Below are 21,356 nucleotides of genomic sequence, written 5' to 3' on the forward strand. Positions count from 1 at the left end.
AACACCAAACCGGCAAGTAAAGAAGAACACTCTTTGTTCCATAAACATAACGAAATAAATGATTTATAATCTGTATAGAATATTTGTTTCATTGTGCACAAATTTATTGGTAGAAAAAAATTAAGAAAAAACTAAAGTTTGTTAAATTAAATGATTTAAATCTTTAAATGAGATAAAACAAGACTTTTCACAATTTTAAAAAGGCAAAACACTTTTGAGGGCGATCACGTTTTTAAACAAGATACACAAAAACGCCTAAATTTTTCAATATATAGGAAACAAACCAATTTGATCAACACAACCTGCTCCAAATATTCGAAATTTATATTTTTTTCCACGATTTCCAAAGATTTAGAATTGAGACTGGTAGTAAATACCCTTATCAACCGTTTTTAACTAGCACTATTTAATTTCTCCAAAATTTTATACTCATTTTTTCTTTATCAGCTGCCTAAATGAAGCAGCAATGATAATTTTTTCAATCTCCATATGCGTATTTGATAGCTCCCTTTGAAAACATTTCGCTGTTACCCAAAAGTCAAACACTCTTAAAGAAACGATTCATTAAAAAACGGTCTTTCTTTCAAAGGGTCCTGATCAAATAATTCTTTCAACCATATTGGCACCACAATATTACAAGTTTAGTTGACACTCATTAAAAATTTCCTAAAGGAATATTTTACATTTTCTCTCACATTCATTTGAGTCCCAAATATACATACATTTAAGTAATCATATAAATGATCCTAAACTAAAGGAAATTTTTGCTTAATAATTTAATTAAAGGCACGGAGTAATGTTTTTACCCCATCCTTACACTTTAACATTCACCTTGGACTACTCCTTAGATTGGTCAAGTTAAACTTAAAAATACCAAATAGTGGGAAATGTTTAAATTCCAAAATGCCACTAGTTAAAATTATTGTATAATAAAAATAAATGGAGACCAAATTCTTTGGGTTAATTTTTAGTACTTTGATATCAAAGACTAGACAAAAAAAAAATACATACCAACCAACTGCATCATACAATGGAAAGCCTTAAACAAAATCCTCCTAAAACGAAGGGATTCTAACAAAAACTTTACTTAAGGCCTCTGTTAAATTTTGAAAAGCAGGGGGAATGTGTCCCTTTTTTTTCTTCATAAATATTTTTTAAATTTAGAGAAGTGGAAGCAATTATAAATTTTGATGTGTACGAAACAAACAAAAATATTTACACATAAATATGCAAAAGAAACAAATTAAAATTTTAATTAGTTGATGCAGTTGGTAACCTGATAAATTCGCGACAGAAAGCATGAGCTTTTGTTTACCCCTTGTTAAAACACCTCCTGAAACTAAAAAAAATTACGTTTCATCTGTACATTAAAAAAATTAGGAGAAAAAAATTGAACTATCTTAAGGTTAGCTATATTTACAAAATGTACAAAGTTTTATACCATCTACTTCATCTTAAAGATTGATGTGTGAAAACCTATAACGCTAGTCTTTTTTAATAGCAACGCACAGCAAAAACACTGGCAAAACAGCGATAGAATTAATTTTATAATTATCAACTATACCCCAGGCAAACATTTTGTAAAATTACATGGCTAGGAAAAAGATGGCTGGTAAATAGTTTGTTTTTGGTATTCAAAAGTGGCCTAAAATTCTACAGGGGACTTTTTTATTGGATTATTTTACACGACTTTTCACTTACTTTGAAGAAATTTTACATAAAAATACCGGCTCAAACCTTTTTTGATTTGCGGTTAACTATCGGGTTTATTATGTATTTGTTGTCTTTAACCTAAATGTAATTGTTTTACCAGTTGTAAAAAAGCTTAGTGAATATCTTTTCATTAACAATAACCGAGTAGTATGTTAAAAAAAAAAGGAATCTAAAGAAGAGAGAGCGCTATTGAGAATATTTCATTTATGGGGAGGTCGCTTCATGTTCTTGCTTATGGTTTCTTCTTCAGCCAATTGTTGACCAAAACCAGTCACTTTATCTGAGGTACAATATAACATTTTTCTTTGTTTCACATTGAAAAAATATGAAGATAAAAAAATTACCTTTGAAATTGCAGAGAACTTCAATTTTCTCTGATAATAGGTCTTTCAATTGTTGAACGTAAGCTGTAAAGAGCGAAATAATTGTAATAATCGCTTCATGCTAGTATTTAACGCAGAGAAAAATTATACCCTAATTTTAATGTGTAAGCTTAATTAAAAGGGAAGGCTACAAAGATAATTTTCCTAAGGACTAAACCATGGTTTGAGCACACTGATTACACATTATTCTAAGGCTTTTATTACGATATTACTAATCTATAAAAGATAGCACCCTGATTTCACATTATTCTAAGGCTTTAATTATGATATTACTAATCTATAGAAAAGAGCACCCTGATTTGACATTATTCTAAGGCTTTTATTATGATATTACTAATCTATAAAAAATAGCACGACAATAAAATTAATTTTACCCTTCCTCAAAAAAAAACACAAATGGTTAAAGAAAGGCGATAAAGAAAAGGTTGATAACTGACCATCCACATCATAGTCCACTTCATTTGTCATAGCTAAGAGACTGTTGTCCATCTCTGTCCACTTAGCAGTCATATCGATGACACTTTTGTGCTGATCTAACACCTCCTCCTCTACCTCTTGCAAATGAGATATGGCCTCATGGAATGTATATAGATCCGCAGGAAGCTCCTCTTCCTGAAAATATTTTAATACTAATCAGTCAGTATGTGCTTAGGCAATCAAAGTCACTAGATGACTTAGGCCTAGGGTGGTGCCTTGGGTATTAGCCTAGCTGATTAATAAATATATTTAAAAATAATAAAGGCGAACCGATCTTAGTAGAGCTAAATCATCATGTTGAGTTGCCATTTCCTCATCATCATCATCATCATTAGGAGATGTTTTAAGTGTATCAGGATTTTCAACGCCTAGCTCTTTAACTCTGTCAGCGTAACGAAGCGTATTTAAGGAGTGTTCGCACGATGACATACCGGGTGAGATCATCGCAATCTATTGAAGAAATTGTATGTTAAAATCGGAAAATTTAGTTTTATATAAAGTCATCCGTACCATGCATGTTCTAGAGTTTTCACCGATAAAGGAGTCTCGCAATACTTGGGTTAGTTTACTAGCTCTGAAAGGAAGATGCGTTCCTTTACGTCCCAAAGCGCGAATGCATTCTTTCAGAGCTAATAAAGATTTGTTAATTTCAGCTCCTTCCATTCTTGTTTGCCTATTGGCGCTGGAAGTGTCAGCTCCTCGTTCATTTCCCGCCAGATCAATAAGCGAAAATTTACCATGGAGACGACCTGTAGTTCTAATCAATAAAAAATAGAAACTATAAAAACTACACTTCAAAAAATTTAAAATTAGGCCTAGAATACCTTTTCTTGAGATTAATTTGAAAGACAGCGTGTGATCTAGAAGAGTGTTGGTTTGCCGAAGTTTGACCAGAAGTTCTAGCACTATTTCCTTGTTGAATAAGCTTGAGAACCTCTTCTACGCAATCAACAACCTTCTCCTGAAGACCAACCACTTGAACTTGTTGCTTGCCATCTTCCAGGACCCTTAATTTGGCTTTCGCATTCATCAGATCAAACACTTTCCCACTATAGATTTCAAAGAAACTGGCGGTGACTACCAAATCTTCGCCTCTGTACCTCTGGGACTTGAGCAGTTTAAATACATCCTTAGCTATTTAGTAATAATTAAATTAATGTCATGTTCCGCAATTGGCATATTCAAAATGCTTACTAGCTAAAGCGTAGATTCCTTTTGTGCAGTCTTGAGACTTTCCTGTAAAATCTCCACCCATAGTCTAAGAAAGTAAACAATTTTTGAATATAAGTATGATTAATATAAAATATATGAAATCAACCATAACGCAAACTTTATAAATAAAATTTAACTGACATGTGTTTTTCCACTCCCGGTTTGCCCATAAGCGAAACAAGTTGCCATTCCACCTTCGAAAATTGTTTGAACTAATGGTTTAGCCGTGAACCTGATCATTTAAAATTAATCATAATGAATTGATTATCAAGTTAGGGCATACAAAAAATTAAATGTAACAAAACTCACTTATAAACTAGTTCATTATCCGCCGTTTCATCAAAACCATAGTCAAACCTAAAAACTTGATTTTCCATGTATTTTGTTAAATCTACTTTAAACTTTGGCTCGTGCACTATAATGTGTTCTTTGTTAGGAATTGAAACTACATCTACTTCCTTCCTTTGGAGCTCTAGTAATTACATTATATTAGATTTAAGTTATTGTATTAATTAAGAAATTTATTAGAAAACCTTTTTTATTTTGCGGCCTTTTTCTGATAGCTACTGTAATTTGCTGCACTTGAATAGGGTCGTTATGGGTAATTGGTCTATATTCTATTTGATTCATGTATTCCCTAATCATGCTCAAGAACTCCCAGTTAGGATTGCCTGGATCAATATTCATAAGCTCCATCTGTTCCGCTTTTTTCTTTGCCTGACAAGCTCTTCTTTCTTCCCTTTGTTTCTTAATTTTGTCAACTTCTTTAACCACATTTGAACGTCGTCGAGCTAACCGTTGAAAGAGTAAGCTTTGCTATTTCTCATTTTAGTTAGCAGCTTTAAAAGTAAATGCTTACAAGCCGCAGTGTTGCCCGCAACATTGGAATTTGCAGCTGAAGCTCCATTTTTCTGTATGGGTTGTAGTAAAGGTCCCACAGGAGGTGGTGGTGCCGGAGGTGCCATTATGTTTTGAGTCGGAGCTGAGGGTGGGACTATAGAAGCATTCTGATAACTAGTTTCTAATTGAGTGTTGTTGTTGTGACCATTGGCGATATAACGACCCGATGGTCTTAGCCTTATATTATCTAAAAAACAATGGTAATTAAAACACTATCCTAATTGAACGATTGTTTCAGTATTGGTTTCTAGCAATATAATTATTTAAATACCTCAATTTACAATTATAAATACTGATATCAACCAATACCATTAGTAAAAATTATTTTACTTCTTGCTGGTTGAGCCGGTAATGCTCCAAGTACTGATCTTCCCCCCTTTAAATATAAAAAATGTTAGATCAACTGAAAAAACTTCCCATATTAGTATTAAAAATTAACCTTTCTAGGATAAGTTCTGGGACCTTCAGCTAAACTTGGATTTAGAGAGAATACGGCATCAAATTCAATCTACATAATCATAAAAAATAGCAACGTCAAATTCCACAACAGGGCAGGCTTAGAGTTGAGGAAATAAATGAAAAAATAACACACCTCTTTGCCTTTAGTTTCACCTTTCTCATACCATTCAACGGTAACACTACGATTTTCAGGATTAATAAATGTAATGACTGCTGAATGGACCCGACCTGTTAAGGAAACACAAACAAATATTCAATTTTTAGAATAAAGGAGTCACGGAGTCCCTGAATAGCGTTACAAAATGGAAACGTTCGAGAAGAGAAAAAGAGAAACCTTAAAACTGAGCTTCACTCTCCATCAGTACAAACCCAATTATACATTTAAAACTACTACTTTGGCTAGATTTTTTCCCCGTCTTTCCCCCAAGAGGAAAAGTTAAATTAGCAACTAAACAGGGCAGTCTTTGGCGCAAGACCCCTGAAAAAATCACTGATCTGGAACGGATAGGGTTTATTTTCTTATCCATTTAAAAAGCTAGACCCCTTTTACAGGTTTAAATGGTTCCTTAACTTCATCAATTTTTACTTCCTTAAAATAGAACTCCCAGTCGAGGTTTTAAATAAAAAACAAGCATAGGTAAATTGCTTTTTCACAAAAAATTGTTAAATTTACTAGTTCGTTTGATGCTTAGATTAAGGCTGGTGTAATGTAATCAGATTTTTAATAACGATCACCAAAATTTAAAAAAATATGAGGTATGTTTTAAGTTAAAATTAAAAAATTAAATTAACATTTTTGGACAGATCTTGTTCATTTTTGTTCAAATAAGGCTTAACAGAAATATAATATCTTATTAGAAAAGTTTCCTGCCAAACCACGGAAGTATACACTGTTTTCCGACTGAAATTTTAACACTTCGCCTACTGATGTAAAATATAAAAATTAATTTGCATAGGAATATTGATTTATTTATTTATTAATCAGCGTGAGGTACAAGTTTCACGAAAATAACATTATCGGATTAGGGAGATGAACACTTCCTCTCGATGATTTCAGGAAATCAAAATTTAAATTATATTTGTACAACATCTTTATTTTTGGTGTACAAAGAGAAAAATTATCAGCAATATTTAAACAGAGCAATTGAATACTCATTGTATTTAAATGTAGCTTGAGTAGAATTAAATGTAGACCTCTTTTCAAGTATCAAAAGTTCATTAGCTTATTTTATTGAGAAATAAATACATTTTTTTGTTTGTAAGCGACTGTCCAAAACGAACCTTTTAGATTTATGACAGAAACAGAGTTTTTACTTTTATAGATTAATATTTAAAACAATTACCAATAATACCCATGTTATTTGTCATTTTATTAATTGAGGAAATACTAAGATTTTATAATAAAATGACCATATTTCCAAGAATACCTTATCTCAAAAAAATCTAAATGAACGTCCCGTAATTAAGATATTAATCAAAGAAAGGTTTGGAAAAGTAATTTACAGAAAAGTGTGGGTTAGTAATTTTGTATGGCTCTTTACATTTTGGCAATTTTCAAGAGGGAGTATCTCATAGTGTGGTTAACCCTTTAAAATTGTTTATAAACAAATCCGTGGGATTTTTTGGTTTCTTAACCGATTCCGCAAAAAAAATTAAATATTCAAAATATACAATTGTACGTATAAAACGCGCAATGTTAACTAACGTAAAAGGACAATAAAGATGTCAATATAAAAGAAAACCGGTAAAAAATATAAAAATAAACGTAGTCAGATTGAGGAAAACAACATAGCCCCGCACGAACATTGATCGTGGTCGGAATCCCGCCTATTTTGCCATAAAAGGCGAGCACTACCTGTATATTCCCCATCCCACCGCTTAGCCTTTTTAAAAAATGATGAAAGAGAAAAAAAGGTGGAAAAGAAAGCTATACAAACTATATAGGTATATCGCGTTGCGTTGGGCGTAGGTAGTTATTGCCTCGCTAGAATAATGCTAAAAGAACGATGGAAAATAGAATTCTAGTGGCACCAGTGGCGTTTTTTGGCAGATTTCACTTTGCCAAAGTGGAAGATAATATGGAAACACGTTCCTGGCGTTTATGTGGGTTAAGGTCGTAAAAAAACAACGCCAGGAAGAATTTTAAATCCGACCAAAAAGGAAAGTCCCTTATACGAAACAGTCACGGTGTATTTTCCAGACTCAAGTACTCGCGGAAGACTGGGACCCTTTTTTGGCAAAATAACGTTTGACACACCGGTTTAAAAAAAATACGCCCATTTGGTAAAAATAAAAAGCGGCTGAAGTTAAATGTAAACCGATCATCAGTTAAAGACAGACTGAATTGGATAAACTCGATTCTGTAGAAAGTGAATGAAAACAAAAAAAAGTTGACGTGAATCTGAAACTCGAGCGAACCGATCTCCCTCGAGGCCAGGCGTGAAAACAGTTTACAACTAATAATACGTTTTGAATAAAAGAAGGGTTTCGAAAAGAGAACTTTCTTTTAACTTTCTCTTTGTATTCTCTCTTTTGGGCCAACAAAGAATTTATTTAATCAAGTCGAACCAACTGGATAAACCTGTTTCATTTCCACTCTGAAGCGCAAATTAAGAAACGGAAAAAATAATAGTTCTTTCCGTCTCAACATCGTAATTAAGTAATAATGATGCCAACGAAAAAGCCTAATCGTTTCCAAATTAATGTCTATTAAAAACCTTTCCTTAACAACGTAAAGACGGATTTCATTTTCTCGAGGAACGTCAAAAAGAAAATTGCATCGTCTAGGGATCGGTTTCCATAGCAACGACCGAGTAGAAAGAAGAGACGGGATTCCGCGGATGCTGCGGAGGAGACCAGATGAAAAATTGAGGATAAATAACAACGTTGTTGGTAGACACGGGAGGAGAAAAAATTGTTTCTAAAAAAGTTTATCTACCCCAGTTCGGCGCGGTATCGCTTGGCAGGGGATGAAAAACATTTAATAACAGGCCTAAAGGCATACGGCATGAGTCAGAGAAAGAGATGGAGACAAAAAGATGGGGAGGGGACGACAAAACCGGGAGGATGGTAAAAAGCGAGGGAAGATTCCGATTGCCGTTTCTTTCGCAAAAGCGGATTGGAAAATAAGCACGTTTTGAGAGAAAACTATGCCTTGTTTTCGCTTTACACGTATATTGTTTTTAAACCCAAAAAATATATACGACTAAATCACGAACGAGTTACATCTGTTCGTGCCCGGGATAAAAGTAACAAAGGACAATGCTAGAGAAGAAATCGTACGAAAAAAAAAACCCGAATTAACCGTGTCTAACTTAAAATTAGGCGCGAGGAGATTATACTTTATTATTTTTAACGACCTTAGAAGAAAAAATGTTTTTCCCCAAGGAAACGTTATTATTAAGTCTATTTTTTTTAAAAGCTTATCTAATTCATAGAGAATTATCTAAGAATTGTCACGATGAATTTATAATTATCAGGGTTCATTATTTCTTTCCTTTCGCGTTTAAATATTTTAACAAAAGGAATATATTTAAAACCAGCGAGAGCGAGAGACATTACAAACAAAGCTACGCTACGAAATGACGCCCGGGGACTATCCCAGGTCATTTTTGGGTTGAAAAATCTAGCGAGCCTACGTAAAAAAGAAACAAAATAAATTACATCACGAAATGAAAAAAAATCTAGATTATGGTTGGATGAGCGAGATGGAGAAGGGACTCGACGGTCATTCACATTCTGAAGGTTTTTGTATGTTTGCCCCTTTCCCCAAAAATCGGAAGGAGCGGTCACAGTACGCTGAGCCTAGGTAACGTCGACGCTGTTGACGTAATTACGGCCAAGTTCAATTCTACATTTTCGAATCGTCGTCACGTAGACGAGGAATACGTAACGACGGATGGCCCAAACTCAATCGACAATTTGGCGACGTTATTGGTCCCTAGTCTCCTACCCCTAACAGAAGTGTCACGTTAGTCGGTCGATTTTCTAATGGTTTTAGGGGCCCCCTTACCAACAATGTGGCTCTATTATTTTAGTATAGAGAGCGTGGAAAAAAAAGGGGGGGGGGCTGAGAAAAGGACATTATAACAGACCGTCTATCTCACTCCGAGGAGATAAAGCTTCAAATTAAATGCGGGGCTTGAAATAGGAATCGGAGATGACATTAGTCACTTCACATCCGCTACTACTGGCTTATCCCGGTATTGCAGGCGCCGCGCGGGGAACCGAAATGGGCCTTGGAACTGAATTTGTTAAACGCGGGAGATCTCGGGAAGGGTCGTGATTAAAATACCGTTTGCTTCGAGAATACCGAATGCGTACGCTATCTGCCTCTATCCACTGATGGGGACAGGTGGATTTTTTAATAAAAGAAAGTGTAATTTTTAGGAACAAAAAAATAAAGCTCTATCAACGTGGGTTGGCTGGAACCGTTTGAAATTAATCGCGTAATAAGGGTGATGATTCTAATTACGAACGGAAATTAACGCTAATTAAATTATCCGGATTCTAGATAAGGCGTATTTTTCAACGGAAAAGGTAGATAAATATATAAAAGAAAAACCGTTAGAACTATTTGAAATTTTTTAAATATTACAATATTAACGGGCATGTATTTTTTGTAGGTACAATAGTTGGCGCCTATACAGGGGCTATATTAGTTCAAAGGTTACATATTTCGAAAGTCAGTGGCGGAAATTGGCGTCAAACAAATTGTTTATTTCCGGTTTAGTCTGCTCTTTCAAACACGTGGAAAACCATTTCCCTGATATTCAGGGTTGGAAAAAAGCCGGCTTTTATGAAAAAATCCAGACCAGTGGTTTTAATCGGCTATATCGGGTTTTTTTCGGTTATAACCGGCTAAAATATAAACAGTACCTTTTACTTATGTAAGAAGAAATCGTCTGCAGTTATTGTCGTAAATAAGAAACTAAACAAATAAAACGAAATAACTATATAAAATAACTGAATTCTTTTCATTTCCTCGGGAAATTCCCCCTAGTTTTTGTGTATGACAGAAGCGAGGCAGCGAACTTTGGAACTTTAAACCTACCGAAAAACTGGTAAAAGTAAACCGGTTTCTAAATATGAAACAAAAAATAAACTAAATTTCTAAATAAAAACTATTAATTTACTAAATTATTCATATTGTAATTTAAAAAAAAAGCCACAAAAATCTGGATTTTTTTCAAATGTCTATAACCGGATTTAACCAGGTGGCTATAACCGGTATGGCTGGTTCTATGCCAACCCTGCTGATATTTATATCTAATTGTTACATCTTTACACTCAAATAAAATATTTGGAATTACCCTGATTTTTTTGGTCAACAATTTAACTCCCTTATCTGTGTTACGAAGTGGTAAATACCGACTAATTGTGGCAAATATATTTTTTAAAAACCCCAAAAAATTGTCTTAAATTAAATACATTATAACCTAATCTAGATATTTAATTTCGGCTATTTTTCTGAAACCGTTTTTGTCGTCTGCTAGATTGTCCCTAATATTTCCAGATATTCCCCGAATTCCAGATCGGTTGATATAGATTCTCCGTGACGCCAGAAGTTATTGCAAATTAATTTGGAAGTGGACACTCAATCTAATCCTGTACTGGCTTCAATTATTTTAGCCACAATATCATTTCTAAAATTCCAAGAAAAAACTTTTTAAGTATTAATAATAATAATAGTACTGACGAGCCCCAAAAGGGCGAAACCGGTCTACTGTTAGAATCTCTGGCCTAATTTTGACTTTTGATATAAATATCTTAACGTTAGAATTCAACGGAAGCCCGAGCGTAAAAGATGTCTGCTGCATAGCGACCGCCAGGCAATAATTGGTGAAGAATTTCACTATAAGTTGCAATGGACTGCTCACATATAGAGCACTCTGAATGTTTATTAACTTTTTAAGTATTTACATTAAAAGTATTAATATTATGATTTTTCATTATACTATATATTTTTCATTTTCGAAAGTTTTAAAGGACTTCCACTATACCGACAGACGCTAAATAATTGTTAATTTCTTACGTTAAGTTACGCTGGCATCACTAACTTATAATTATTTCAAACCCACCCGTAGTAGCTTAAAACTAATTAGCAAAACTAATTTAGATCTCCGCGAAATGGAGATGAAGTAAGATTTCCGCAGGGTTGGCAAGTTTTAAACAAAAGGTTTAAAACAAGTGTTTAAAACACGTTTAAAACAATTATTTTAAACAAACACCAATTTGTTTTAAACGTTTTAAACTATCTGTTTTAAACATGTTTTTTATAAGGTAAATTTTCATTGTTTTTTGTAAGATTTTCGTTATTCAATATGAGGGAAAAGGTAGAAAAAACCATTCCAAGGCTCTAAGAAAGGTAAATTGTATTTATAACGGTAGTTTGATTTAAAGATTCTCTGAAAAGAGCGACTGAAAAGGCTCGATATGATTTCATAAATTTCATACCAGTGCAAAAATCCTACGAGCGCATTGAATTTTGTCTTTTTGTTTAAATAGAATTTATATAGCTGCCAATATACATCTATTTGGGACACTACCTATGCACGAGATAAAAGTAGGGTTGCTGTTTAGTCGGGTTGTGCCGGGTTTTAAGTAACAAGAAACACGGCCGGTCTGGACAGATCGGGCTAAAACCGACTAGGCGGCACTCCAAGATAAAAATCAAGGGATTTCGGTCCCCTTTCTCGATTTTTTAGAAATTTTATGACGTGATGGAAGTTTTAAGATTATAGAGGTACCTAAAATCTTATTTTATGTAACATTGTTTATTTGTGATGATTTATGACTGCAGACGTGCACATTTCAATAAACCAAAACTAAAAACAATATGTGGATATTTTCCCTTTTCTTAGTTCTATGCGACCAAAAATTTCAGGATGATAACTATATTAAAAACCCTACTACGGGTTAGGTAGTATTTGCATGGGGCATCGAAAACCCTAAGGCCGTCAATGGTTGGTCAACAACGCTTAGCGAAATTCTTGGCTCGTTTAAATAAGCGTGTACTCATTGGTTCTTCTCAATGTGAGTTTATTTATAATACCATAAGTGGCATAATTACCCTAAGTGTGCCAATAGGAGCCTTTCCCACAGAAAATCTTCAATTTGAGCTTGTTCTAAACAGACCAAAGAACCGTAGGACTCGCGAATTCCGTTCAAGTACTCTTTATGGTATATTTAATGCTCGCGCCGCAGACGCCGCTTCGCAAACACATTACGTAAATTTCGTCACTGGAAAAATGACGTCATTTACGTCAATTTCGTTAAACAAGGTATCATGGAAAAATTCATCTTATTGACACACTTAGGGTAATTATGCCACTTATGACAATACGTTTAATGATACGTAATATTTCTTTAAATGAGTTTACTCGTGATTCATAAGTATAATGATTAGTTTAAAACGTGTTTTAAACATAGTTTTTTATTGTTTATTATGTGTTTTTTATTGTTCGCTTTAAAAACAGTTTAAAACAATGAATCTTGTTTAAAACAATAAAAAACATTGTTTTTGTTCTTTTTAAAAAAAACAAGGATTTTGCCAACCCTGGATTTCCGAGATCTCTCGATTACGCTCATATCCGATTCCGTGCATACTAAATTACTTCCTAGATCATTGGCGTATCGCGCGAACTGGCTGCCAATTCGGGGAACGAAAGCACGAACTTCTTATAAAGAAACTAAACACCTCGAATACACGCGGAAAATAAACTCAATATCCCAAAAAAAAAAACTATTCCCTAGAGTGAAACGATCAAAGGCGTTTTTATCTCTATACCTCGACTTTTGACCGAATTAGCGTTGAATTTATAACGCGGCGTAAATAGTCCGGTAATTCTGGAAAAACGAGTTAATGAAAACAATTCGTAGACGCGTAAAGGCACACTCTCCCTTTCCGTGGAGCGGGGTCTCGCGCTTTTTCATCGGGGTCAACGAGATTCATTTCATTAGCGTCTGAGAAAACGCTTTTAAACATTCTAGACAATGATGAATCTCAAAGGCGGCCCCTCCCACGTTAACTAACCTATTGAACTTGACACGTTAAGAGAAACGTATAAAGGGTACCTCGTTGTTTAAATTAAAAGCGCCGCCCCCGCCAGACAAATAAGATTGAAAAATTGTATATTTACTGTCAACTGATAATGACATCAAAACAATGTCGAGAAATTGTTTCGCGCCGAGAATGACTGAATTAGACGCGGCGGATTCTACGAAAGAGACGGAGGGGTTGCCTATGAGACTGACGCGCGCCGGGCTTGTAGGCTGGCAATTTCGGGACTGTAACGGCTACTTGTATAATAAATTCCTTATCGGGTACATGACTGACCCACTCGGCTAAAGGCCCGTGGTAAGGTGGAGTGATTAATATATGGCGCAATCGATATTTGCAGGACACGAGCCAAAAAATCTGCCCAGTCTCCGAGTCCAGCCAACCTACGCGAAACGCGATGTTGTCTTTTTTCGCCCTCTTGTCTCCTACACCTTTCATTTGGCGAAGGTCTATTTTTACGGTTTGTGGAGTTTGGGGGTCGTTTCGCAGCCTTAGTGGGTCAATTTTTATAATTATTACCGAAGATAGCCAATTTACAAAATGACTGCTTCTCTAGTGCCTAGCCAGATTCCAAAAAACGCAAGATATACCTAAATTTACCAACCTTATGTGGAAACCCAAATATTTGTTCTAATAGGTCTTCTTACACCGTGGCATTAAAACAATGCTCCGTCATTGTTTGATGGACTCTAGGAACGGGCATCCCATACTACCCAGTGAATCAACTATATAAAAATCCCATTCACCACTAACCGCAAAGTCATTGAGTGTTCCGCGAATTATTTAAACAAATTTTTGACTTCGCTCTGATGTAAATCAGAAAAAGGAATGCCCTAATTTCCTAATTTCGTTCGTACAAATAATAAGAGCAAAGTCATCTAGTTCTCCACATTGTGGCTTTCTGGTATTTTATAATTTATTGAAATATGAAGGGTTAATAGATAAAATCTGCCAGGAGCTTTTCACTTTGAGAGAGAAAAATTGCTTATGTAGTATTTAAATTCTTTCCACTCAATTCAACCCTTCAGACAATCTGGTACAGAGTGCAGACAGCGAAAATAAGGAGATAAAAAAATTAACCCAAAAAAGAACACATTCCTTCAGAGTTCCCTTTGAAAACACCCAAAAATAGCTATCTTCTTAAGGGTGAAAGACATTTCAACATTGTCCCTCTCTCTCTATCTATCTCCCCCCCTAAGAGTTGCGCATGTGTTAGATCAACTTTGCTAAATAGAAAAGTAAAACAAGCTTTAGGTTACACATTTGGAAATATTTTAGGTACAAGTCTGGAGCATCGTATTTGAATTTAAGAATAGAAATGCATTTGGAATTCATGAATCACTTTCATTTCAGCTTGAAATAAAACCGTGTAGCTACAATACCAAGTCTTTTGAAAGAGACCTACTTCCTTTGATTTATTGATAACGAATTCATTAGAATATTTAGCAATAAAATAATGTGATTAATAATTTCAAGTAATAAAAATTAAGCTTAGACATCATACCTGGCATTTATGAAATAAAACCTTGTTACTAAATCAATTACGACTATTCCTACTACTATCATTGTTATTCTAATTAGTTTTACCAAATAGAGCCTTGCTCATACCCTGAATTTGACTAAAATCACTGACAGGTGGACTTACAGAGTTGTTAAGGCTACATGGCCCTTACTCTTAAATATCCAGTCTTACAAAGGTAGTTAGAAAAATCAGGGCCCTAGAACTATAATATTAGAAGCCTAGTTAACTTTTTTGAGAACTGTATAGGAAAACTGGAAGTACTTTCTAACCCTATTTGTAGCAGAAAAAAATATGCTTGTCAATTTTGTATTTCACATTTTGATGTTTATCTGCATTTTTGCTACTATCATCTACCAATGAATAATAATGAGAAATTACAATTTATAGCCACAACCGCTCAAAACTAACTTACGTAGTTACCACCCAAGATCAATTTCCAAAGAATGGTTATTAATACGATTAGAAAACTGCTTCAAAATGCAAATGAAGGGAAGGCTTTCGAAAAAATTTACATTTGTAAAATATTAAATGTTGGGGCGCCAAGCCTACACAGGCCAAGTCTTAAGTTAAAGCCAACGAATTTCGTCTTTAAATTTATCACTTACCATCTGTACGTTGTATATCAAGGTTTTGTCCAACCTCCATGATTTAATTAATATCGTCAACGCGCAACCTCCTAATTAACTTCTAATTAAAAAGTAACTAAACTTAAACTGCCGAATGCCAGCCCAGCCGTCATTCACACTTACTCCTAAGCGCCGCATTCAAACATCGGAATCCGAAATGCAACGATAACGGACAACTGCTTTTGGAAAGAAATGGGGCTGGACTGTTTTTGGGAAATTTACTTTAACAATTTGAAAGTTTAATAGTTGTTTTAAAAAAAAATTAAAAAAAAGTTCCCAATAAAAATAATAACTTCGTGAACGCCAAGTTATACAAATATGATAGAAATAACGGTATATTTTTAAAGATATTATAAAGTAATAAGCAAAGATCTTATGATCAGCCCGACTTTTCCAAACGATTCAATTTTTAGCACAAAGGCTCCATCTGTAGTTTGTTTTAAAAACTATTAATCCGTTTTATATAATTCATAGAGGGCAGAAGCTCCGCATTAAATTTATTAAATTTCTTTTAGCACCCTTTACGAAGTTCAGTGGTAGAAGCCTTCGAAAATAATGAAACATTTAAAGGGACTTTCAAGAGAAATAGAACCTGGGTGTGGTGTATTTATAGAGGGATTTTTGATTTATAAAATAATGTAAAGTTAAAAGGAACCACCTATGAACTGCATTGTAAAGGATAAAATAAGCGAACAAGTAGATTAGTCCAATATGAAAAGGGATAATAAAGCTAAACCCTAAACAAATTTGAAGAAATAAAATAATAAAATAATTGCTTTATAGCCATTTTAGTCCCTACTGGCGGATTAACTTCCACCTGGGCATGATGTTCATTAGCGCATCTACAAGGGGGGGGGGCAAAGATTTATGAGCACCAACAACAGGTTGATGGTCTACTGTCGACGAAAGAAACTCTAAAAAATCTGTTTTATCGAAAAAGTGACGTAAAAAACTTCATTTCTTTGCCTGGATATTTTAACTAAGGTAGGGTGAACTTTTGGGCCCCAATAAAATCGAAAATTTTCATAAAATATAAATATACGTTAAAAATAATTAAAATGACAGCTTTAATTAGATTAATGACAACTCACGGCCTCAGTCTTTTGTACACGAGTGCCTAAAACCAGAGTTCCAGAACGTTAATTTATCGAACAATTTTCAAGGTATTTCTCGGTTTTTTTAGTGAAGCAAGCTAAACGACACTACTATTTGGACATTGGTGTTTAAACATTACTATTTGGCGGAAAAGTGAAATGTGAGTATTTTTTATAGAATACTAGCCGTAGAATTTCTAATACTATAAAATAATAAGACTAATACTACAAAATATACGATTACGAATACCAGATATACGATTAACAATTCCAGATATACGATTAACAATTCCAGATATACGATTAACAATTCCAGATATACGATTAACAATTCCAGATATACGATTAACAATTCCAGATATACGATTAACAATTCCAGATATACGATTAACAATTCCAGATATACGATTAACAATTCCAGATATACGATTAAGAATACCAGATAAACGGTTAACAGTCAGGGGGGGATTCGCAGATTTTGTAAGATCATTTGCCTCCTTTTGAACACCAACTTAATTACGCTTCGCAGCCCCTTTAAAGGGGCTCCGAAGTTCGGTGGCAAAATGTGTGTAAAGTCAGTAAAGTGCGAAATTTACGGTTGACTCTGCCCGCCTCTGCCAAGGCCGAGTGAGGGGTTGGGGGGAATGAAAAACATGCTCAATTTTCTTTCTTTTTTTGCCACCGAACTTTGGAGCCCCTTTAAGATAACTTATTGTATTTCCCCTTGTCACCTCAGAAAATAGTACGTTTTGCAGAATTTTGCATACCATTGAGTAAAATTTTGAGTGTTAATTTTTTTCCGATGTGAAAATTTTACTCTACTTAATTGTAGTGTTTGATGAGAGGGCGTCGAAAAAAGGCACTATAATTGAACTAGTGCTGCATTATCCATAAGGCTGACTAGACTGAAGCCTATAGGGGCCTACCAAGAGCAGGAGCCTCACTAGGGGGAGAATGATGATGAGGGGTTGAGGGGCCCAAAGAAGCTTGAAGCCTAGGAGGCACTGGAACTTTCCGGTAACACGCTAACGTTGGTTAAGATGGAGAAGACTTCTCCCAGATCATTTGAAGAGTGCCTCTCTTTGAGGGAAGGATAGGTACTTTCTGCGATATTCGGCTGACTGGTCCCGTAGGGTGGCAATTAATTTAGTTAGTTTGTTAATTGACTTGCCAATTAGATCGGAATCCTTCCAAACTGGGGATGCGAAGTCCAAGAGTGGCAGAATGCAGGCATTGAAGATGAGCCGATATGTGTCGTAATGAAAAATTCTTCGTACCATCCCGGCAAACATGTTAATTTTTCTAGACACTATGCGACAATGGTCATAAAATGTGGGTTTTTCACCTAAGTCTCGGATATGTCTTTCAGATGGAATCATAGATATAGGAAACGTATATAAAGGTCTAGATAAAATATTTCAAAGGGAGTGAATACGGAGATGACAGCTAGCAGAAACGCGTAATTTCTGCAGGCTATCCTTATAAGACGCTATCTATCGGTAAGAAAGCTCGTGCTATCGTCGCGAGAGCCATTGTCTCCTGCTTAAAAATGATACTAAAAGTCACCAACAGATGGTGTCTAAAGACTACCGCCTGCGGAAAGGTCAAGCACTTAGTACTAAAATGCTAAGAGAGCTCGCGCTCTTTGTCACGTGCCTTCCTCGGTGTCTGCTAGGTATCAATTCCGTATTTTATGTTAGGCTTAGACGCCCCGAAATTTATCTAGACCTTTATATACATTTCTTATATCTATGGATGGAATAGTTTGCCCGTTGAGAAAATACGTATGTCCGGCATGGTTTTTGGCAAGGCGGAGGACTGTTGAATGTGAGGTCAGCTTCAGTCGCCCAAGCCTGGCTACGGCTTAGATCTTGTTCTTTGGTCATAGGAAGACGTCAAAGTTGATAGCACCTGTATGAGTTTTGTGTCATCCGCAAAAAGACTAGGTAGTACATGTAGGACAGAGGAGGGAAGGCTTTTGATATATATCCCAATAAGCAAAGGGACCAAAACAGACACTTAAGGGACCCTGCTAGTGACATGATACGGGGAGAACCCGAGCCTCTAAAAACCACCCGTTGTGTATGGTTGGTTGAGAAAGCTTTGTTCCGAGATACCAGATTATGGTGTGGTACAGTATCAAATGCCTTTTGGATATCGAGCATGGCCATTTTCAAGAGCTTGGATCCAAAAATTAGTGACTTCCAAGAGGTTGGTGATGCAAAAACGGGACGGTAGAAAACCATGTTGGTGCTTGGAGAAGAACGAGGACTTTAGGAGAACATCGAGGATTGTGTCCTTTCTAAGGGATTCCTGGATTTTTACAACTTGACTAATAAGACTGATCGGTCTGTAAATTTGGACGAGGGTCGGGTCACCGTTCTTTGGAATGGGCGTCACATTGGCAGTGCGCTAGCATTGAGGAACGTCACCAGAGGCCAGGCTTAAATTGAAAATATGAGTAAGAGGTCCAGCAATGGCGTAGGTTGTCTGTTTCATTAGGTTTGGGTGAGTGCTTTCGGTGCCCAGAGCCTTTTTGGGATAGATACGCTTCAGTTTTTTTAAGACATCGGATATGTCGTGGTTGAGAATGAGTTTTGATGGATAATGTTTCAAAGTTTGCTATTTCTTTAACCAAGGCTTAGGGTGAAATTTATTTCGGAAAATTTGAAAACTGATATAGGTATAATCATAAGTAACATAATAACAATAAGTATGACAATTAACGAGATTTACATCCAAACTGATTTTCATATTTATTGCGTAATCAAGATGTTTTCTCGGCACAGAGCCCTCTAGTGTCTAAAATACGCGAGACTTCCGCTAAGACGAAATATCTGGTTTCCGATAGATAAGCGGAATATTAGGCTAAAATAATAAAAATTCAAAAAGTTTTTCTCGTCATCCAAAACGGTAAGTTGCGAGTCCAAGTCACAGCTTGAAGAGAGTATCAGTGCCGAAAAAATGTTGGGTTAGAAAATTAGCATTAAAGCAATAGAAAGTGTTGTGTCATATTTAATGTTATTATGTTACTTATGGTATAATTAGTAAAAGACCGTTATTTATAATTACTGACTAATTTTGTAACAGTACAAGATTTGAATTAAAAGTAAAATGCGAAATCCTGTAATGCTTTGTGGATCGAGTAAACGACAAATGCCAGTCTTCTGATTGGCTTAAGTGATGACGTAAAACGCAGAAAGCAACCGCCCATCTTAGCCGCAGAGGGTAGAAAGGGAAATTGGGGGATCTTAAAATTCATTTTGCGAGTGAAAATACGCCGCCATGTTAGAGAATAAAAGTAGGTAAATAAGCCCGCTATACCTCACAATGTAAAGGTACTGTCACGCGCAAAAACGTAATTTTGAAATTGGTTAATTATATAGTTTGATATTCATGGTTGAAACCAAAAGTAAATAGGGGGAGAAAGTCTATCACTGCCTTCAGATTTTACCTTCCACCATGCTTGACACCCTTTTTAAAGAGCTAGTGATCACGTGATATTTCTAATCAATAAGGATAGCACATTACGCGCGAAGTAGTGCATTTGTGGTTTTCCGGTCCGCGCTCAAGATGAAAATTTTGAATTTTATTCCCTGGCAACCATATCACCGCCTCGCGATTTCAAATAGTCTCTCTCAAATGCTGTCCATTATTTCCTTCGATAACGGTTGATTTTTATTAATAATTACTATATCAATTGTAAAATAAACAAAAAAAGCTCGTAGCTATAGCTATTATTTCAGTTAAACTTGCAAATTGTTAGGCCTTAACATCGTAGATTTACCAATTAGTCCCGATCTCTGCTCTTAGATGGCGCCACGCTCTCGACGATTTAAGTGAGCATTATTCTAGTTACGGTTTATTTCTTTTCAAAAGTTATTTTATTATTTTTAAAATGTCGCATTTTAGTTTCTATCATATATCTACTTTATTTAGGAACTAAATTAACCAAATTATCGAAAGCAAAAGTTTAATATTCTCGTATTTTATAGAGAACTATTTTTCATCGTGACGGAGTACAACCGATACCTTTGTGTCCCTGTAAAAAGGCGAGGAGGAAGTCATTTCCGAAGCCCAAAAATTTTACCCCTCAAAAAAGACGTCGTGCGGTTGGACCCAAGTGCCAGACTTTCTCCCCCTATTTACTTTTGTTGAAACGAATACAATCTCCAGATCAACCACTTTATCTAGTCCTGATTGCCTTGGTAAAAGTGAGTTCAAGAATAAACTTGAGCCAAGAATGAATTCGGGTACCTAAGAATATGTGAGTATAGCATTAGGCCACGATACCATCCTCGCGTACTGCATATCGTGGAAGGGGTGGGGGACTGAATAACAAGATAAATTTATGTATATAGCGGCGTAAGTTCCGAGGGGCTAACCACTCTTATAAAGTCTGTACACCGGATTACGCTTAGATTAGCACTGCCAAAGGCAGGGACTTCAAAGATTACGCGTAATCCCATTAGTACAGTCAAAGGTACGGCTCTGTACACCGATTACGCGGAGTGATCAGCCCCTCGGTAAGTTCGTCAGCTTTTTAATAACAAAACGTAAACATAGATGGCAATTGCCTTTGAGGAAAAGTACTATGAAAGTCGAAAGGTGTCGAACTTTCGTTACTAAGTATTCGAATATGGGGTTAGAATATCTGCCTTTCCATATTCTTGGTACCAGAATTCATTCTTGCTTGACCTTAATCAGTCTATAAGCTAACGCGTCACTCAGTGGCGGCTTAAGAAGGCTGGGTCCCCGGGGCGGCGGCAGTGTTTTGTGACACCCCCCAGGACCGTGCAGAAGTTTTCACGGGTCCGTCTTCTTCAAGTTTAATCGTTCTGATTTGCACCCCCCCCCCTCGAGCTTCTCTGATCCCTGCTGCCCTGGTACCCGGGGCGGACCGCCCCC

The 21,356-nt window shown here is 35.7% G+C and overlaps 1 protein-coding gene across 1 annotated transcript; it reads right to left on the minus strand.

The window, feature by feature from the left end:
• Positions 1-575: 575 nt before the first annotated feature.
• On the minus strand, positions 576-15,610 carry Klp10A (kinesin-like protein 10A). Its single transcript, XM_090177544.1, has 15 exons — positions 15,334-15,610; positions 5,278-5,372; positions 5,125-5,193; positions 5,016-5,061; positions 4,645-4,872; positions 4,319-4,576; positions 4,095-4,257; positions 3,927-4,017; positions 3,768-3,831; positions 3,398-3,707; positions 3,084-3,330; positions 2,844-3,023; positions 2,534-2,708; positions 2,058-2,120; positions 576-1,993 (listed from the first exon to the last, which is right to left on the minus strand). Exons 1-15 carry the CDS (start codon positions 15,371-15,373, stop codon positions 1,914-1,916), a joined length of 2,109 nt encoding a protein of 702 aa, XP_090033670.1. The 5' UTR covers positions 15,374-15,610; the 3' UTR covers positions 576-1,913.
• Positions 15,611-21,356: the final 5,746 nt, after the last annotated feature.

The sequence above is a fragment of the Leiobunum rupestre genome, chromosome 6, assembly GCF_980474605.1.
Source record: "Leiobunum rupestre chromosome 6, qqLeiRupe1.1.hap1, whole genome shotgun sequence".
Classification (NCBI taxonomy): Eukaryota; Metazoa; Arthropoda; class Arachnida; order Opiliones; family Sclerosomatidae; genus Leiobunum; species Leiobunum rupestre.